The sequence below is a fragment of the Haplochromis burtoni genome, unplaced genomic scaffold (genome assembly GCF_018398535.1).
Source record: "Haplochromis burtoni strain Fernald_Lab_line unplaced genomic scaffold, NCSU_Asbu1 Contig_69, whole genome shotgun sequence".
Taxonomy (NCBI): domain Eukaryota; kingdom Metazoa; phylum Chordata; class Actinopteri; order Cichliformes; family Cichlidae; genus Haplochromis; species Haplochromis burtoni.
In genome coordinates this window covers 749,900-769,246 of record NW_024582430.1, presented here as the reverse complement: position 1 = coordinate 769,246, position 19,347 = coordinate 749,900, and the positions used below count along the sequence as shown (strand labels likewise).

The following is a 19,347-nucleotide window of genomic DNA, read 5'->3' as shown; positions in this document are numbered from 1 at the left end:
TGAATATATCTTACGTGAGCTCTCAGTTAAGTTTTTCATCTGTTATTACCCCCAGAAATTTATTTTCACTGACTCTTTCAATATCAACACCATTTATTTGAATCTCAGCATTTGTATTTAAACGACTATTTCCAAATAACACAAGTTTAGATTTATTCAAATTTAATGATAATTTGTTTTTATCAAGCCAGAACTTCACTTTACTTATTTCATATCCTCCAATAAATTCTGCAGATCATCACCAGAGCAGAAGATGTTTGTCTGGTCAGCAAAGAGAAACATTTTTAATACTTTGGACACTTTACAGATGTCGTTAATGTACAAGTTGAAGAATTTTGGACCCAAAACTGACCCTTGGGGTACACCACAAGCAATGTGCATACATAAGGAGCAACCACCATTTATTTTCACAAACTGCTTCCTGTCACTTGAATAACTCCGGACCCAATCTAAAGCGACCCTCTGACACCATAACGTTCCAGTTTTCTTATTAATATATCATGATCTATAGTGTCAAATGCCTTTGTCAAGTCTATGAATAACCCAGCCACATATTTGTGATGTAATCTATTGAATCTAATAGTGCCGATGATGTTGATCTGCTTGAGCTGAATCCGTACTGACTCTCGGTGAGTAGTTTATGTTTATCTATAAATTTTTCCAGTCGGTTGTTAAACAGTTTTTCAAGAACTTTTGAGAATTGAGGTAGTAAAGAGACCGGCCTGTAGTTTGTGAAATGGTGTTTGTTTCCAGATTTGTGTAGAGGTATAACTTTTGCTATTTTCAATCTGTGTGGAAATCGACCAGTTTGAAATGATAAATTACAGATGTATGTAAACGGTTTTATAACAGCCTCAATGACTCTTTTAACCACGATCATATCAATATCATTACAATCCAAAGATTTCTGATTTTTACATTTTTTGACCATTTCAAAAACTTCATTTCCATCAACGGCTGTGAGAAACATAGAATATGGATTTCTGTCTATCAGTGTGTCCGGTTTGTCCTGCGCTTTCCCAGGATGACTGACTGTTTTTGCTAAATTTGGTCCAGCAGTTACAAAGAGTTCATTGAGACTGTTTGTCACAGCATCCATGTTATTCATGGTCGTTACAAATGAAATACTTGCAGTTCTTTTGTCCAGCCCCACGTTTTATAATCTTTTATTATTATTTCTATTTATATCTAATTGCTTATCTATTGCTTTACTAAATCTAAGTATATTAATTAACCTATTTTTATATCTTTTGTATCTGATTTCAGCATCTTCAGTTCTCGTTCTTAAGAACTCTCTGTATAGAGCATTTTTCTTTATACATGCATTTTGCAGACCTTTTGTTATCCATGGACAGTCATATATTTATGTTTCCTACTATACTGCTTTATTGGACAGTTGGTTTTGTACAGTAAAGTAAATATTCTAAGGAATTCATTATACGCACTATTAACGTCCTGCTCCTGATATACTTCACCCCAGTTCTCTTTCCTTATGTTGAGCTGCACAAACTCAGTGACGCAGCTTAAAGAGAAGCTCGGTCACCTCGTTTAAGCACCGCCTTCTTCTCGTACCCGAAACCTGCACGCTCATACAACAGCAACGTGTCAATCACACTGTAGCCACGCCCCAAACCCCTCCCCCTCTCCTATGTCCTTTCTGATTAATCATGATTTTATAATTGAATATCGTGTTTTATTCAATAAGACTTGAAACCTGCAGCTGAGATGAAAAACTCAGAGCTCAGGTGAGCAGGACGTTTCTATCCAATCAGACGTCATTTTAAAAGCAGAGGGTATAATGTCGCCAGTCTCTGGTTCACCTGACATGAGACCGACTGGAGGTGATTGTCAGCTCAGTGTAGATACTGAAGGCCAGCATGGAGAAACCCAGAGTTTCCCCCTGTTAGCACGTCAGAAGCCTCACATTTGAAGCTTTTGGCGGGCGAGCTTCTCTGCGAGCTACCTCAGAGTTGCAGAGAGACGAATAGGAACAGAGGTGAACGGCGGTTTATCTGAGTTAGTCTTTGCGTCTTCGGGGCACAGAGGAATGGCACAGCTGAGGTCCTCCTCAAGGTCGGATAGATGGACTGCCAAAGTCACGCTTCATTTATCTCAAGAGGAACAACAAAGCCAGAAGGAAAAGGGCCGCCACACAGCGCCGCCACGCTGACCTCAGCTGTGTGCGAGTCTCTTCTTTGTTTCCTGCCTTAGCATTTCCACCGCCCTCACTGGATAATGAACTACAGTATTGATGAGATTGGTATTGATCAGCCTCCAGGCATAGAGCATCCCACACACGCCCTGTCAAACCGCCTCCCGCTGATTAATCATGACGTCGATGCATTCAGATTGCTAATAAGCTCCACGTCTCGAAACATATGTGAGATGTTCCCCATCCGTCTGTCTGCTTAGTTCTGCCTTTTGGGTGCAGCGAAACAAATGCTCGTCTAGTTTTCTTCCACTTCCTCTGAGCTGTAAAATACATTTCCCATCCTTCAGCTGCGTCCGCTCGCTGGCGCCTTGGATGCTTTCCAAACTTTGAGATTGGAAGGCCGAACGCGCCTCAGAGGAGACGAGGGTGCGTTTGAGTCCTGCACAGGTTCATGGGCGTCTGTTCCAGTAATGGCTCCGTGTGTGCGGATGCTGCGTTGCAGCCAGCGAGCACAAAGTTACCAACGCATCTCTCCAACAGCGACGGTCCAGACCGAACGACCCCCGTGTGGTTGTGAGACGCAGCGTTTGAGGATGTGCTCGGGCTCCAGACTTCAGGGAACGATTTATTCTAAACAACGTTTACGTGAAAAGTTACTGCTGAAGCTGAAAATGAATATTTCTCCGAGTTCTCCGTCCCGTTGCTTTTGGACTCTGTGTGGATTGCTTTATTAATGGTTCATGTTTAAACCTCCCTCCTGCAAAACAACCCCGTCCTGGTCTTTGACTCGGTCGGTGGATTTCTGCGGTAACATCTTTCCTTTCTTTTGTGTTGCCTCCCTGTGCGCCTCCTGTCTGTGTGGACACAGGACCGCTTCAGAGCCTTAGTTTCAATAAATGTAAATACGTCATCACAAACTAAATTATGAACTGGTGAGAGAAAAAACTTTTTTATTAAATGTATTAAATTATTCAATTTTATTTGATAGAAAAAGCAAATTAATTAAGTTTCCTGAAATAATAAATCATGTTAATATTCTTTATGTTAATAAAATGAAGTTCTAGAGGGAACGTTGTACTCCGGTACTTTATTCCTGGAGTCTCCGGGGATGAGATGAAGGTGAAAGCGTCGTAGTTAATGAGGCCGATACCGACGGAGCACAAACTGCAGATCGGTCACTGGTTTGTCGAGCGGCTGTGTGTTCAGCTCAGGAACAAAGAGCTCACGTTTGGATCGGAGCTGATCGAGCAGGAGGGAAAAAAGATGTTGGGCACTCATCACCAGATTAAAAAAACAAACTGAATTATTCATGTGGGTTTATTGAAGGAGAGTGATGGATATGAACGCCCTGAAGGCCCTCAGACTCTCCCACAGATGGAATTAAATGTGAGGTTGCCCGAGGCCAGATTAAACTTATAGACACGACACATGAGAAGGTGATAGGTGAGCTAATTTGCAGGATATATATCCCCTCAGACGCCGGCTGTGATCTCTGCTTATCCGGCACGCAGCGCTCAGACGCGTTTAAGGCCAAAGATGAGTTTCATCTCTGCGCCAAGCCGGAGAGCAGATGCAGCAGAATCACTTCAGCTGTCTGCACATGCTCAGAACGGACGGGTTTCCTCATCCTGCACATCGGCTGAAACTATGTCAGCATACACAACATGAGCAGTGGCTTTGAGGCCCAGCCCCACATGTTATCACACAGCTACAAGACTATTCAATTCAACTTTATTTACACAGCGCCAAATCACAACAACAGTCACCTCAAGGTGCTTTATACTGTAAGCTAGACTCTACAATAATACAACAGAGAAAAACCCAACAATCATATGACCCCCTGTGAGCAGCACTTTGGCGACAGTGGGAAGGAAAAACTCCCTTTTAACAGGAAGAACCAGGCTCAGGGAGGGGCGGGGCCATCTGAGAAGGAAGACAGGATAAAAGACTATCATGCTTTCATTTCAACAGCTTCCTGCAGACACCTGCTCAGCACCAGTCCAGTGTTCAGTTCTGGTCTCAGGCTGATGAGGAGGAGGGGTTTCCATATGTCTGGCTTCTGCTGACCAATCATGTTTGAGCAGGCCTTGGTTGCAGGTAAACGGTCCACCTGGCTGTTTGCCCAAATTCTGTCTGAGTGACTTAGCCTCATCGTGATCTGCATCTAGCCTGGAAGTTTGAGGAAGCAGCAAAGCGCTGGCTGTTCCTCTCAGAGGCTAAAGCTGCACTCATGCTAACACGCTGCTGTCTGTCTGCTTGTGCAGAGAAGGATTAATGAAACTCAGCCAACACAGAGATGCATCTGCATGCAGTCCTCCGACAAGCTAACAGCTCGCCACCTGTGCTTTACGCTGCACGCAGGTCGAATGCTGATCAGCTGAAAGTTTAAAGAGAAAAAGGGAACAGCAGAGTTCAAGCAGAAGATCAAGAAAGGCAAAAATAAAACGTGGAGCTCAGCTTCAGCTCACACGTGTCTGAGATAAGCAGACAGTATCACCATCATGAGTCTCCTCCTGCTGTCCCGAGAATCTGGAAATGAGTTTGATTTACCTTGAAGGCATCGTTACATAAGCAGCCGCTGAGATTAATGAGCTATCGTGACGTGGCACCACCTCTCCTCCCCGCTCTGCCCTGGCTGCGCTCTGACCTCTGACCTCCACCCACGTATCCTCCCGCCAAGCTGCTTTCCTTTAATTTTAGAGGCGATGTCGGCATTCCTGAGAGGTCATTTCAGTTTGTACAGATGAGTCATTCATGTGTGTGAGTGGTGGGGGGGTTACAGCCAGGTGCTGAAAAACACAACTTTAATCCAGTTACGGTGTTTTCACTCCTGCCGTGTTTCACCCGTTAAATCAAACTCTGCTTCTTGAATTTCCTCCTCTGTGTGCAGTAATCACACCAAACCAACCTCACCACGAGCCTGTGGAGGCGGTGGTCTCCGCCCAGGTCTGTTGATGGCGTGACTGTAATCTGACCTCAGTCCGACGTAACGACCAGGTTTACTCTGTAAATTTAAGCTGAAAACCTTCCCAAAGCCACGCATGCTTCATGTTCTGGGATCCAGCCGTGATTTAGCCCAGAACTCAGCAGCTTCTTCCTGTATTTACTTTTGTTGCTCCGCCCCAGACTCACCTGGCCAATGAGCTGACAGAACATTCTCACCTGGTTTGTAGCGACACATTTTGGTTCATTTGGGTTTTTCTCTGTGTGAAAACAAACCAAGCTCACATGAACAGAGACCTCAGCGTGATACAGACGGGGGGGCATGCACACTACACGCCTCAGGGGGAGTTACCACGAGGCAGGGCGAGGACATAAAAACCGAGAAAACAACTCCTGTGAAGCAGGGCTTCATCTTATCCAGGTGACCGCAGGGTTTGAACCTCTGCTGCAAACCCAGCCAGAGCAGGTTGGAGATCAACAGCTATGAAATCACTGCCTGCTGACCAATCAGTGTCCTGGAAGATCCGTTTTTTCTCCTGTGAGATTAGCACCTGATCCTAGGACAGAGCAGCTGTTCCACATCCAGCTTTTCAGACTCCAGCTCACAGCTACAGGTGGGAAACCTGGCGTTAGCTTAGTGAGGTGATAGCCAGCTTCATCCCCGGGTATGATGAGGAGAAAACCCTGACCCGCCTCTCGTTGCCTCACTCAGAGAGGAGGATTAGCTTTTCCACCTACATTTAACGTCCGTGTTGTGACTGGTGTAAGGTGTGAGGTGCTTTAAATGATTTTCCTCATTCCTCAGTGGTCATCGTGTCTTATTTGGGGATTACAGTTCTGCCTCAACACGCTAAACTCAGGACTGACATCAGCAGCAATTAGCACGCCGTCGCTGTCATTGTTAATCCTGCCTGAGGAGTTAATCTCCAAAAGAAGAAAGCTGAGAAGCTGAGGATTCATTGCAAGATCCTGGCAGGAATTAAACCAGTCGGAGCGGGATGTGAAGCTGCTGGTGGATTAGGAGAGAGACCAGGTAAAAAGTTAAGATCAGAGATTTCATCTGTACACATGAGGTCATAACAGGAGCAGGCAGCAAAGACGAGGAGCAGGCGGAAAACCAGGCAAAAATACCAAAATACCGATGAAGCTGACTCCTTCTGACAGCAGCCAGGAAACAGGCGAAAGGTCATACATGAGGAAAACTGCTGGAACAGGAGCAGCCAGAGGCTGCACGGAGAATCGGCACAGAACATCCCGACAGCCTAAGCCGGGCTCTCACGTATGCGTCGGGTATGGCACCGGCACATTTTATGTGGACACGAGTTACAGCAGGTGTTGTTTGACACAGACGTGGCTCGACTGTCACGACACTCCTGACACATCCACACCGGACCGTGGCTGAGCTCAGGCAGCCAGATTCACCCTGAGCCGAAACCGTCAGTCGGGTGAAACAGGAGCAAAGTCCTGACTGTAATGATCAGAAAGAGACAGAAGAAGCTCTGGTTAAAGAAGTAGAACTTAGTAAAGTACAACTTTATTTGCTTTTGCTTTTTTTTATCAGGTTTAAGTGAAGCGATCTTTTTTTTTTTTTTTTTTTTTTTTTTTTTTTTTTTTTTCTTTAAATGACATCAGAAACAGCAGTATGCGACATTACGTGATGGCAGAGCTTCAGTTCATCCTTTGTCATTTTTTTTTTTTTTTTTTTTTTTTTTTTAAGAAATAGGACAGGGGGAATGAATGAGAGAAAGAGGGGGAGAGAAAGAAAGAAAACCAAAGGGGAGAAGAGACGGTGAGAAGGGGGGAGAAAAAAAAAAAAAAAAAAACAACAACTCCTGGGTCACCTGTATGGAGAAAAAAACAAAAAAAACAAACAAACAACAAAAAAAACAAACAGAGGAGACAGCAAACAACAAAGAGCAACATAATAATAGAGAAAACAAAGCACCATCACAATAAACTAGCTAGTCATAGATATCAATAGTTACTGAATAATAAACGATATTGTGCAGCACGCAAGATAGACAGCGCACAGTGTGCTTTGAGGCAGCAGCCAAGAAAGCTTTAGTCCGCGTCTGTGAATACCCATGTGTACACCTGTGTGCATACCTGTGTGGATCAGCATGCTTGCATTCCAAAGGTTTCTCCATGTAATGATCTGCTAGGGAGTGTGGGGGGGCCACAGCCCCGTCCTCCAGGGTGTGAAGCGGGTATGGAGGAGATCAAAACTCCAGACATCCAGAGGCCCCCAGAACACAAGAGACCACGGAAGACCAACAGAGGGGCAGCCGCGCCACTGTTCCAGTAAGAGCTGAGGAGAGTCCCAGATGAGGGCTCGCCCAGCAGCCGCGGAGCAGAAGCCAGGGGGAGTTGCAGTGACGCGCCCGTGAGCTCCGCCGGCCCCCAGCTGTGCCTGAGTGACCGAGCCCCAGGCCGAGAGGCCGGGGGCACCCCACCTCCAAAGGGGGCCCGAGCGAGCCCCAGGCCCCAGGCCCCGACAAGCGGCCGCCAAGGAGTGAGCCGGTGTGTACCCGGACGCCCACCCCCAGACACAAAGAACCACCAGCACACCGACACCTGAGGGAGTCCGCCACCGGCAGGGGAAGTGGTGGTGGGTAGAGATAGGCCTCCAAACCTTGGAGGGCCTGAGGTGTCCCCAGAGAGGTGGCGTCTGATACCCAACCTGACATATAGACACAGACATACAGGCACACACAGACACAAACATCCATTCCCACCCTCATGCTCTCATGTGCACTCACTCCACACTCAACCAACATGGAGATAGACATAAAGAGACGCTGTACACACAATCACACTCCCCAAGCGTACTCTACAAACCGGGTCTAGGTACCCTTGCCCCTGGAGGGGGGAATTGCACCCAGACCCAGGTGGTGTTACCCTTTTCCCTGCGGTGGGGAGAGGCAGACCACCCCGACTCCGCAGCAGCAGGGAGGCCCCACACCCCAGACCGCAGTCGGACGGCCAACTCCTCCTACTAGCCCTCCCGCTCCAGCAGGCCGCAGAGAATGGGGGTGGAGAAGACTCCAAACCTCCCTCCACCCGCTCATTGTAGTGTTGATGCATTGTGTTCTAAGGTGCATTAAAACCCAGGAGGGCATGGAGCTACCTGCCAGAGAGCAGCAGGTAAGCGCATAGTCCCTCCTGCTAGCCCTCAATGCTAGTGTATTTAAAATTGAGAGGTGGGCAAGACGCTCAGGGGTGAGGTTACACCCTGATGGTAATTTGGACTCCGTGTATCTGTGCCCACCCCCAAGATCCTATATGTATGTGTAATGAGAGTGTGAGATAATGTGAATGTCTAAGTTGTGGGATAAAATTGAGGCAGAGGCAGCCAGAAGGGGACAGAGGGGGGGGTAGCCTCCTCTGCACCCTGGTGACACACCCCTACTCCAAGGCCCGCATCTTGTGGTTTGAAGAGCGACAAGGACAAGCTTCAAAATAAGTGCCTGAGAAGGCCGCTGAGTGGTGAGGGTGGAGTTTCTGCTTTTATTGGATCAGCAGATCATTGCTGTGATTTTAGTGTTCGCTGCGAGTCGGAGTGAAACAGATTCTGATGATAGAGGAGAGTGGAGGCGCGGCCTGCTGCGTCTGCTGCCGTCGTTAACGTGACGGATCGCACAGATGTGGTTACTCTGCCCTCGCTGTTCACGGCTCTGTCTTCAGAAGTGAAAATGTTTGTAAAAGTTTTATAAATCAGCCGGGACCTTTCATTCAGGCCTGAAGGCAGCGCCAAGATTATTCGTCATGTTGACGTGTACGCATCATAAAACTCTGTAAACTCGACAAATGAGCGTCTGCGCACAGAGATGAACGGACTCAGCACACATGCACGCACCCACACACACACAAGCACACACACACATAACGAACACTGACACGCAGTCAGCACTGCTCTACACGACACAGCACACACAGCACATACCACCCACAGCCACACACACACAACCACAACACACAGCACACACCACACGCGACACACACACACCAACACACACACACGACACACACACACATGCACACACCACACACACACATGCACACACACACACACACACACACCGCACACACACATCCACACCACACACACACACGCCACACGACACACACACACCACACACACACACTCACACACACACACGCACAGCACACACCACACACTGCACACACACACACACACACACACACCACACTCCACACACATCGCACACACACACACACACACATACACGCACACACACACACATGCACACACACACACACACACTCACACACACACACACACACTGGGAGTTTTTGGAAAGTTGAGGAAACAAACAGCTGCTGATTTAATCCAGGAGTACAACTATTGCCCAAAACAATGGTGACTGATTCGTCCTCGTATCGAGCAACACTGAGGTTTGTTTTATCGACGTCCTGACTGACAAACCGCCGCCTCTGCTGCCCCGCCAGCCTTCTCATGTTGCAGGTGGTATAAAAGATGGCCGTAGCTCTCAGGTGATTTAAACCTGCATCAGAGTCAGAGAGGACGATCATCATCTTCTCTGGTTCTACGTTAACGACTCGTCAGGCTCGAGTCGTCGCTGTCTCCGGGTTCACAGTCAGATCGACACTTTGTTTGCCACGCCCACTTTCAAAACACGCAGATGACGTGACAGGACGTCAGTAACAACGCCACCCTGCAAGATGTTCTTCAGCCAGAAAGTTTCACTGTGAGGAGACTGTTGTTGTGATATAAACTAAGTTGAATTGAAGTGCACGTTTCCTGGTTCCTCTGGGATTTAGCTCATCGGTTGGAGGCTCAGTACACGCATCTTCTCCGCTGTTGGAGATTTCTGCCGTAGACGAGTCTGTCCTCTGAGAACGCTCTAATCTTCTCCGTGACGTGCAGCACGTTTTTCAACCACCAGGAAACCAAACAGTAACCGACTAAATGTGTTTTCAGGCGATGCCCCACAGTCACTGCACCGGTCGATGCTCGCGCTGACCTTATTTTCTATCAGACCAAAGTCATCACCAGAAAGAGCTCGTGGTCCAGTACAGAACCAGTGCAGCTGTTAGCGTGGAGGTGTTGGGACGCAGCAGCCAGAAGCTTAATGAAGCAGGTGTGCTGAGATCTGATCAAACTGTAATGGTGCCTGTAGGGATGCTGGTTAGGGATGCAGGCGTTTCCTGAGACACAGCACATCGATCCTCTGTGTGTCCTGCTGGAGCTGAAAGGTTGCACTTGTTTGTGCCACCTTTAAACGCAGGGACAAAATGTCATTGGTTCGTATTGATTTCTAGAACGTCTGAGTTTGTTTTTAAAGCCTTATACCTCCAAGTCCCTCTGTCACAGGTAACATCAGAAGAAGGAAGCGCTCAGGGCTTCCTCGGAGTTATGTCCATTAAACTGAGGCAGGTTTCCTTCATCAAGGGATTGATTTACAGAGTGTGTAACGAAACCTGAAGCGAGGGTCGTGTCTGCCTGAGAAACCGAGGGACGCCTCACACTCAGACCGGTCCTGAAGCATCAGCCATTTGTGATCCTGTTAGTGCCATAATTTCCAGAATGGACGTTATCATGTGTGACTTCTAGAAGAAGAGTCGCCCCCTGGTGGACACGAGAGACGGTTCCTGCATGTCTGAGGCACACTGGACAAACATGCTGTGTTTCCATCCACTCATCGTGGGCATGAATTTCAGGCTCATTTGGGGCTTTTAATGATTTCCTTAAACTCTTCCGTTTCCAGGAAGGACTGTCCAGCATGGGGTTGGATGATTTGCACAGGTTTGAAATCATTTTGGATTTTCTCTAATCCACCTGCAGTGTTTCTACACCTGCACTAATAGGTCCCTTAAATGTCTGTTAGCGCCTCAGTCAGACACTTTTAGAAGCCGTCAACAAGTGTTTGGCATAATTCTGGATATTTGAGCTTCTTGGCACAACTGGTCAACTTTATTTAAATTAGTTGGTTTTCTGGCATAGAAACAGCTTTAAGTGTCCACGAAGTTTCAGCGTAGGCTTGATGTCGGGGCTTTGGGGTCATTGTCCTGTGGGAGCGCCCGCCTGTGTCCGTGTTTCAAACATCGAACTATTGATTTGATAGGAAGCAGTCCTCCCTCTTTATTATTCTAACCACAGCCCCACACCGTCACGCTGCCTCCACCATGCGTGACGCAGTGTTCGATACGATACGATAGAACTTTATTAATCCCTCGGGTGGGTTCCTCTGGGAAATTCGACTTCCAAAAAAAGCACAGCAACGACCGAAGTTACAGTTACAGAATTGTTATATATATATATATACACACACACATATATAAATACAGAGACAAATATAAATAAAATATACAAAGGGGATAAATAGAATAAATAGGAATAAAAAATAAAAATACAAGTGAATTGCACATTTCAAGTATTGAGTCTATTGCACTGTTGACTATTTACAAAAAGTATTGCACAGTGAGGTGAAGAGGCACTACAGCTTAGTTGTTCCCCCCTCCTTTGTCCCCCTGTCTCCCCTCCCTCTCCCCTCCAGAGAGGAATTAAACAGTCTGATGGCGTGTGGGACAAAGGAGTTTTTAAGTCTGTTAGTTCTTGTCTTTGGGAGAAGCAACCTGTCACTGAACAGACTCTTCTGGTTGTTTATGGCCGTGTGCAGAGGATGCCCAGCATTGTTCATAATGTGTTCATAGGTTTAAACAACTCACCTTCTTTGCAGACCATAATTCATCTTTCACATTACTTTATTTGTTTTTGTCTTAAATCCTTGCTGTTACTCAGCAGCTGTCGCCTCTCCAGGCCAACTAAATCCATCCAGAACCACACCAGTCCAGCTGATCGCTTTCACACCATCTTTGTAGTTTTCACAAAGCCGGCAGCATCGAGCTGATTCAGGTTGCACACGGACGTCCACGTCCTCCTTAAACGCTGCGATCCCAGGGAAACGCCGCGCCCGGTGTGTCTCTGCGTGTCAGATGGTGTTTCGTCATTGTTCATGACTGAAACCTGCATCTGAAACTGTTTTTCCATGACGTTACTGACTTTGTTGTGCTAACGCTGGATTGCACAGGCTGCACTCACAGCTCAGCACTCACAGCTCTTTATGCAAACACCTCGTTCACACATTCATACAGGAGCTTCTTGCTATCGTCAGGGACAAGTGCACTGCAGACCAACCTGGGGTTAGTGTCTTGCCCAAGGGTACCTGACACGCAGACAGGAGCAGCCAGGGATCGAACCACCGACTTAGTAGATGACCGGCTCCTGAGCTGCAGGACCACAAACCTGGTTCATCTGAGCTTCTAGCTGAATGCTGATGTTACTCGTGCACAGTCACAGTCGTGCTGCACTGAGGTTTGCACTGTGAACACAGCCAAACGTCCTCTGCAGTGTTCGAGCACAGCGTCTAACGTTTAATAATGTTATTATTTTTGCTCCATTATTTCCTCCTGATTCCTCTGCTCGATATTTCATTTATGAGGCTTTAATAACTGGAAGTCACCACAGTGAAGTTATTACTGTGTGTGTGTCAAACAGCTGCAGTCCTGACGCTTCATCTTAAAATGCGCTTTAGATGCTTACAGTAGTTTTTGGTCTGAAAAGCGTGCACTTCATGTAATGCACACTGCAGACCTGGATGTGACTGAGCACTTATTAGCAGCTCTGTGTGTCTGTGCAGTCTGTGATAGCCGAGCTCTCTGAAGATGGTCACCAAAAACCCTGCAGTGGCTTAAACGCGTTTGTGGGTCACGTGACTCTGACTTGTGAGTCCGTCACAGGATCCGGTTCGGTCACTTTGCTCCTAGGAAGCGACTTCACAAACTATCTTGAGCGGATACGATCATTTCAACTCTGATCTGCTGCTAAAGCAGCCGGCTGTCATGCAGCACACCCATTTTCTGGCAGAGCTGTTGAAACCGGGCCTCTGCATCGTGTGGTTTCGGTCTGCAGCCGCTGCAGCTCAAGCAAAGGACAAATGTGTGATTTGAGAGAAAAACAGAGCAGCCGTGGATCCATTCAAAGTGTGCCAACGCAGCATTTCAAGGTTACGCTAACACCTCGGCTGCATAACATCATCATCTCCTCGTGCTTTCATCTGAGCGAGCCCCTCTGAGAATTACAGCAACTCCCAACAGCTCCGCACTCGTTTCATCTTTGAGGCTACAAGAAGGAAGCAATTAGCTCTCCTATCTTCCCCTTCCTCCCATCTCCCTCCTCCGTCTCCTCTCTTTAGCTTCACTTAGCACTCCTCACAGCTCCGTCTGCTGAGACCTGATTACTTCAGAGGACAGTGAAGGGAGAGATGAAGAGGAGGAGGCTGACGAATGATGGGGAGGGAGGATCCGTACAGATGGTGGCCATGAAAGCGCTGCAGATGTTCATTGAGTAAAAACAGAAACTAAAGTGGAGAAATGTTGAAAACTTATCAAAAACTACACGTTTAGTAGTTCAGCAGGTTTTCTGTTCATTTGATTCTTTCAGTTCTTATTTTGTTGACAGTTTCAAAGCATTTAAATGATATAAGCTGACTTAATCCACCCGATATTTCTCCTTGTTTGTCTCATCAGGTCTCCAAGGATCTGTTTGGGCTGTAATTATTACCATCACTATTAGTTTTAGTTATTATTTTTTAGCCTGTTTGGCATACCCATGGTGGGAGAAGAACTGCCAGTAACACTGTAAAATCTCCCAGTTTCTGTGCTGAGAAACAGCCCAGCCCGACCCTGAAGTGCTCACTGGAGGACAACATGAGCTTAACTGTCCTCCTCTGAGGCGAGAGCCGCTCTGATCAGCCTATCGTGTCTGGTTTCTTCAGGCATCAGAAAACGTCTCCTCGCTGTGAAAGTGTCGCCAGAGTCAAAGACTAAAGGCCAGCGTGTACTCGGGGTCAAAGTCGGGCTTAATGCTCTCCACGCAGCTGGAGGTTAACCCTCTAAAGCCTGAACCTTGAAACTGGAGAGTTTATTGAAGCATCTGACAAATTTGTTTGAAAAACTAATTACATTTTAATTTCCATATATGCCTTTTATTTTGTATCAGTTTGTTACATCTAGCTTTAAGAAACCATCCACCTGTCAGTCAAATAGGCCACGCCCCTTTAATCCTTAATACAATTTAAACAGGTGAGTTTTAGAAACATCCTCCCTATGCAGGTGTTATGGAAGAGAAAGGATCCACAGATAGCAAACAGTTTGTGTATCAGGCTGCAAACATGTTTATTTCTGCCGTAAAGTTTTAACATGGGAGTCTATGGGGACTGACTCACTGCTGCCTCTGCTGGACGTTAGATGAATTGCAGCTCATCTTCATTCTTTCCCTGGATGTTGCTGCTTGGGTTGAAGTTCAGTCCATCAGCAATCGTCTCTCCTCAGACAAGAATGAATTACTACCTGCTTTGGAAAACAGCATCTGCTGAACTTGATTACACAACATGACCAAATCATTGTTATGGATCCACGTCTGGGTGATGCTGAGAGTTTATATCAGAGCTAATCTCACTCAGGTTTCCTTTTAGAGGTCACATATGTGAGGAGCTCCACGCTTGTTCATTAAAGACCAGCTCCTGGCTTTAGCCCAAATAATTACAGTTACATTACAACATGTGAATTTTGATTTTATGTATTGTAGAGCCTGTAAAATAAATAGGCCCAAGTGTAAAAGCTACACAACATGAGGTGGATCAGTTAGTTAGACTTGTTACTGTTACTGTAGTTCCTGCACAAAGTTTTCACCAGAAATTTAAACCTAATTTTCACGATTTATTAACGACACTCACCATCATTCCAGAGTGTAGCAACCAACCAGCTGTGTTGAACATGGTGTCAGTTGCTACTGACAACAAGAACTAAAGCTGTTTCAACACAATGGGCTGAACCATTTTTTAATGCGGGTGTGGGGGGGAGGTAGGTAATGCACTATGTTGAGTTTTAAATTTAATTATTTTAATTAACTTCAATGGTAATTATAACTAGGCTCAAAGTGTTAATACTTATATGCATATTGAACATGCCACCCGATGCCACCACAGTAGATCCGCCCCTGAGGACAGAGATTTGCAGAGAGAACACGAGACGAAGCTTCGCTCTGTATCCACGTCCTGCACTGACTTTATGCTCCACCAGGGGCAAGAATCTACATTATGTTGATATGAGGTTATGATGATATAAAATGAATGTCATTGTGTGTGTGTGTGTGTGTGTGTGTGTGTGTGTGTGTGTGTGTGTGTGTGTGTGTGTGTGTGCTTCAGATCTATCGGCGTTGCTGGCTGGTGTTCAAGAAATCTTCCAGCAAAGGACCTCGTCGTCTGGAGAAATACCCCGACGAGAAGGCTGCTTACATCAGAGCATGTCCTAAAGTAAGTGTGTGTGTGTGTGTGTGTGTGTGTGTGTGTGTGTGTGTGTGTGTGTGTGGCTCAGGTGTGCTCTGTAGAGCTGACACACTTACTGACAGAGATGAAAGCCTGTACAGAGCTCAGCGTGAGGCGGCCGTTTCTTCTTCTTCTCTTTAAAACTCAGCAAGCTTTCGTTCTTCATCATGATCAGCAGCATTACTTCTCCTTCAGATGACCGTCCTGGCTGCCTTCACACTCCTTCACTGAGCATCCTTCAGCTTGTGAACTTGCGGTTGCTCTTTGTTCTTTCTCACAAAGCTCTAAAGAATCGACTGTAATCCAATCACAGCTGAGATGTTGAGGTGGACGGGACGACTCCAGCTGCAAAGAATCAGACACTTTGAGGAATATTTGGCTCAGCTTTGATGTACACTCCCACTCTAAGGTGTGGACACACCTTCTCGTTTAATGGTTTTTCTTTATTTTCATGACTGTTTACATTGTAGATTCTGACTGAAGGCATCAACACTATGAATGAACACACGTGGAATCATGTAGTAAACAAATCAGTGTGAAATAACTCAAAACACGTTTTCTATTTTAGATTCTTCGTAATATCCGCCCTCTGCTTTGATTCCTGCTTCGCTCAGTCTTGGCCTTCTCTCCATGAGCTTCATGAGGTCGTCTCCTGAAATGGTTTCCAACAGTCTTGAAGGAGTTCAGAGATGCTGAGCACTTGTTGGTCCTTTGCCTTCACTCTGCGCTCCATCTCATCCCAAACCATCTCCACTGGGTTCAGGTCAGGTGACTGTGGAGGCCAGGCCTCCATCGCTCTCCTTCTTGGTCAAACAGCTCTCACACAGGCTGGAGGTGTGTTTGGGGTCATTGTGCTGTCCTGGCGTGTCGCTGCAGGATGCTGTGGTGGCCATGCTGGGTCAGTCTGCCTTCAGTTTTGAATAAATCCCCAAAAGTGTCACCAGCAAAGCCCCCCACACCATCACACCTCCTCCTCCATGCTTCACAGTGGGAACCATGCATGTAGAGACCATCGTTCACCTTTTCTGCACAAAGACACGGCGAGTGGAACCAAAGATCTCAGATGTGGACTCTTGAGACCAAAGCACAGATGGTCTAATGTCCATCCTTGTGTTTCTCAGATCAAACAAATCTCTTCTTGTTGCTTTTCCTCAGTCGTGGTTTCTCAGCAGCTGTTTGACCATAAAGGCCTGATTCACACAGTCTCCTCTGAACATGTAGAGATGTGTCTGCTGCTGGAGCTCTGTGTGGCATCCATCTGGGCTCTGATCTGAGCTGCTGTTAACGTGTGATTTCTGAGGCTGGCGACTCGGATGAATGCATCCTCAGCAGCAGAGGGACTCTGGCTCTTCCTATCCTGGGGCGTCCTCATGTCAGACAGTTTCATCGTAGCACTTGATGGTTTTTGTGACTGCACTTGGGGACACATTCAAAGTTTTAGCAGTTTCCCAGACTGACTGACATATAAACACGAAGTAGAAAACCTGACCTGGATTAAATTAGACTGATCACCTAATTAGCCAGTGATATGTAGCCTGACAGGCCCTGCCAGCAGGTGGCGCCTCGGCTCCCGGTCGACGTTAGAGGTCACAGTGTCTCTGCGTGGTGTTTAATCAGCCCTGTTTTCCACTTTATCTCCAACTTGCTGTTTAGGTGACAGAGATCAGCAATGTGAAGAACATCACACGACTGCCACGTGACACCAAGCGACAGGCGGTGGCCATTGTGTTCACAGACGACACCTCACGCACCTTCACCTGTGAATCAGGTAACATGTCTGCCTCAACCTGTTTGGGGGGGGATAGAGAAGGCACAATGGAAGAGTTCATGGTGATGTATAATGATGTGTAATGTATGAACATATGAGGAAGAGCAGTGCCCAATGCATCATGGGAATCCCCGGCAGCCTATTGCAGCATAACTAAGGGAGGATCCAGGGTCACCTGGTCCAGCCCTAACTATATGCTTTAGCAAAAAGGAAAGTTTGAAGCCTAATCTTGAAAGTAGAGATAGTGTCTGTCTCCTGAATCCAAACTGGAAGCTGGTTCCACAGAAGAGGGGCCTGAAAACTGAAGGCTCTGCCTCCCATTCTACTTTTAAATACTCTAGGAACAACAAGTAGGCCTGCAGAGCGAGAGCGAAGTGCTCTAATAGGGTGATATGGTACTACAAGGTCATTAAGAGTTCCCAAAAATGTTCAGACTTGATGCGTGCCAATTCAAGAGGAGCTCATACGTTTAAACATTTAAAATCTGCGTTCTACTGTGGATAAAATAAATAAATATAGATTTATGTGATTTTGAGAGTTCCAACTTTTTGAGTTGAGTTTGTTTGTGAGGAGTTAAATTCTTTTAAGGGGGAGTCGGTGAGGTGAAGCCAGTACGTGTTTGTAGTCCCCGACAGCTCTCTCTCTCTCTCAGAGCTGGAGGCTGAGGATTGGTTCAAGACGCTGTCGATCGAGTGTTTGGGGATGCGACTTAATGACATCAGCATGGGCGAGCCAGACCTGCTGGCTGCTGGAGTGCAGTGTGAACACACAGGTACAGCACACACACACACACACACACACACACACACACTATGACCATTTTATCAGTCCGAGCTGAAGATGTGCAGATGTTCATGGCAGTGAGACAGGATCAGAAATGAGTCCATCAGAGGGACAGCTGAGAGTCAGAGGCTGAGAGGGTCTGAGCGTGTGCAGAGGAGGGAGGGTGGAGGATAAAGATGGAGCTGCCAGGCAGGAGGAGAAGAGGAAGAGCTCAGAGGAGGTTCATGGATGTAGTGAAGGAGGACGTGCAGAGGGTTGGTGTGACAGCGGAGGATGCTGGGACAGGAGCAGGTGGGGGCGGGTTGATCTGTTTTTGAATGTATGGTATTTTTACCCGTGATGTTTCTTTTGGGTTCTTTTCCTTTGATCGAGGCTGCTGATGTAAATCTGCTCTTAATGACTCGTTAAATCACGGTTGACTCGCTGCACCATCGTGTGGCACGACGTGGTATTACATGAAAGTCCAGCCCAGCACAAAGACGTTTTCAGTTCACTGTGAAACATTTCAAACTAAAAACAGGAAGTGACACTGAAAGCTCCTCCAACTGTGAACCTATTATTGTTTATTGTTGTTTATTTTTATGTCAGATTTCATAAACCTTGCAGTGCTCTTTGCACACAGTTATGAAAACTTTAGAGGCTGCGTCTGTTGTGAAACAATGATTAACTTTAACTTTATTCATCCTCCAGCTGCAATCTCCGGTGTTTACTGTGAGGACCTGAGCATGAACACAGATTTTACTTAACATTTGGGCGGAGTCTGACCGTCCTCTGTCTCCTCAGAGCGCTTCAACGTCTTCCTCCTCCCCTGCCCCAACCTGGACATCTACGGCGAGTGCATGATGCAGATCACCCACGAGAACATCTACCTGTGGGACATCCACAACCCTCGCACCAAGCTGGTCACCTGGCCGCTCTGCTCGCTGCGGCGCTACGGACGCGACGCCACCCGCTTCACCTTCGAGGCTGGACGGTGAGACTTCGTGGTGGTCGGGGAGGGGGGGTGGTCTGTCCTCAGATAAACACAGGTGACATCCATCACAGGTTAGAGAGCGCCATCCTTTGTTAGCAAGGTGACTTTGAGATGAAGTGCTTATCTGAACTCACATACTGTCAGTCCAACACACTCACACACTCACACACTCACACACACACACACACACGCACACACACACGCAGGGTGCTGCATTGGGCTGAGCCTCGTGAGGAGATTGAATAGATTAGTCGATGAATCGATGCTGGGACAGACCTCCTGCTCTTCTTTGATAAAACCTGACCAGCTATGATTGGGTCAGCATGCAGATAATGCTGTGTGTGTGTGTGTGTGTGTG

General features: G+C 46.9%; 1 protein-coding gene across 2 annotated transcripts in view; it reads left to right on the top strand.

The window, feature by feature from the left end:
- Positions 1 to 19,347, top strand: part of dok4 (docking protein 4) — a 56,814-nt gene that overhangs the window by 34,496 nt on the left and 2,971 nt on the right. For both annotated transcript variants that reach the window (XM_005923998.2, XM_042221542.1), the window contains 4 exons: positions 15,346 to 15,453; positions 17,119 to 17,233; positions 17,886 to 18,005; positions 18,800 to 18,989. In XM_005923998.2, coding sequence (XP_005924060.1) covers positions 15,346 to 15,453; positions 17,119 to 17,233; positions 17,886 to 18,005; positions 18,800 to 18,989 — 533 coding nt within the window. The remainder of the gene's footprint in view (positions 1 to 15,345; positions 15,454 to 17,118; positions 17,234 to 17,885; positions 18,006 to 18,799; positions 18,990 to 19,347) is intronic.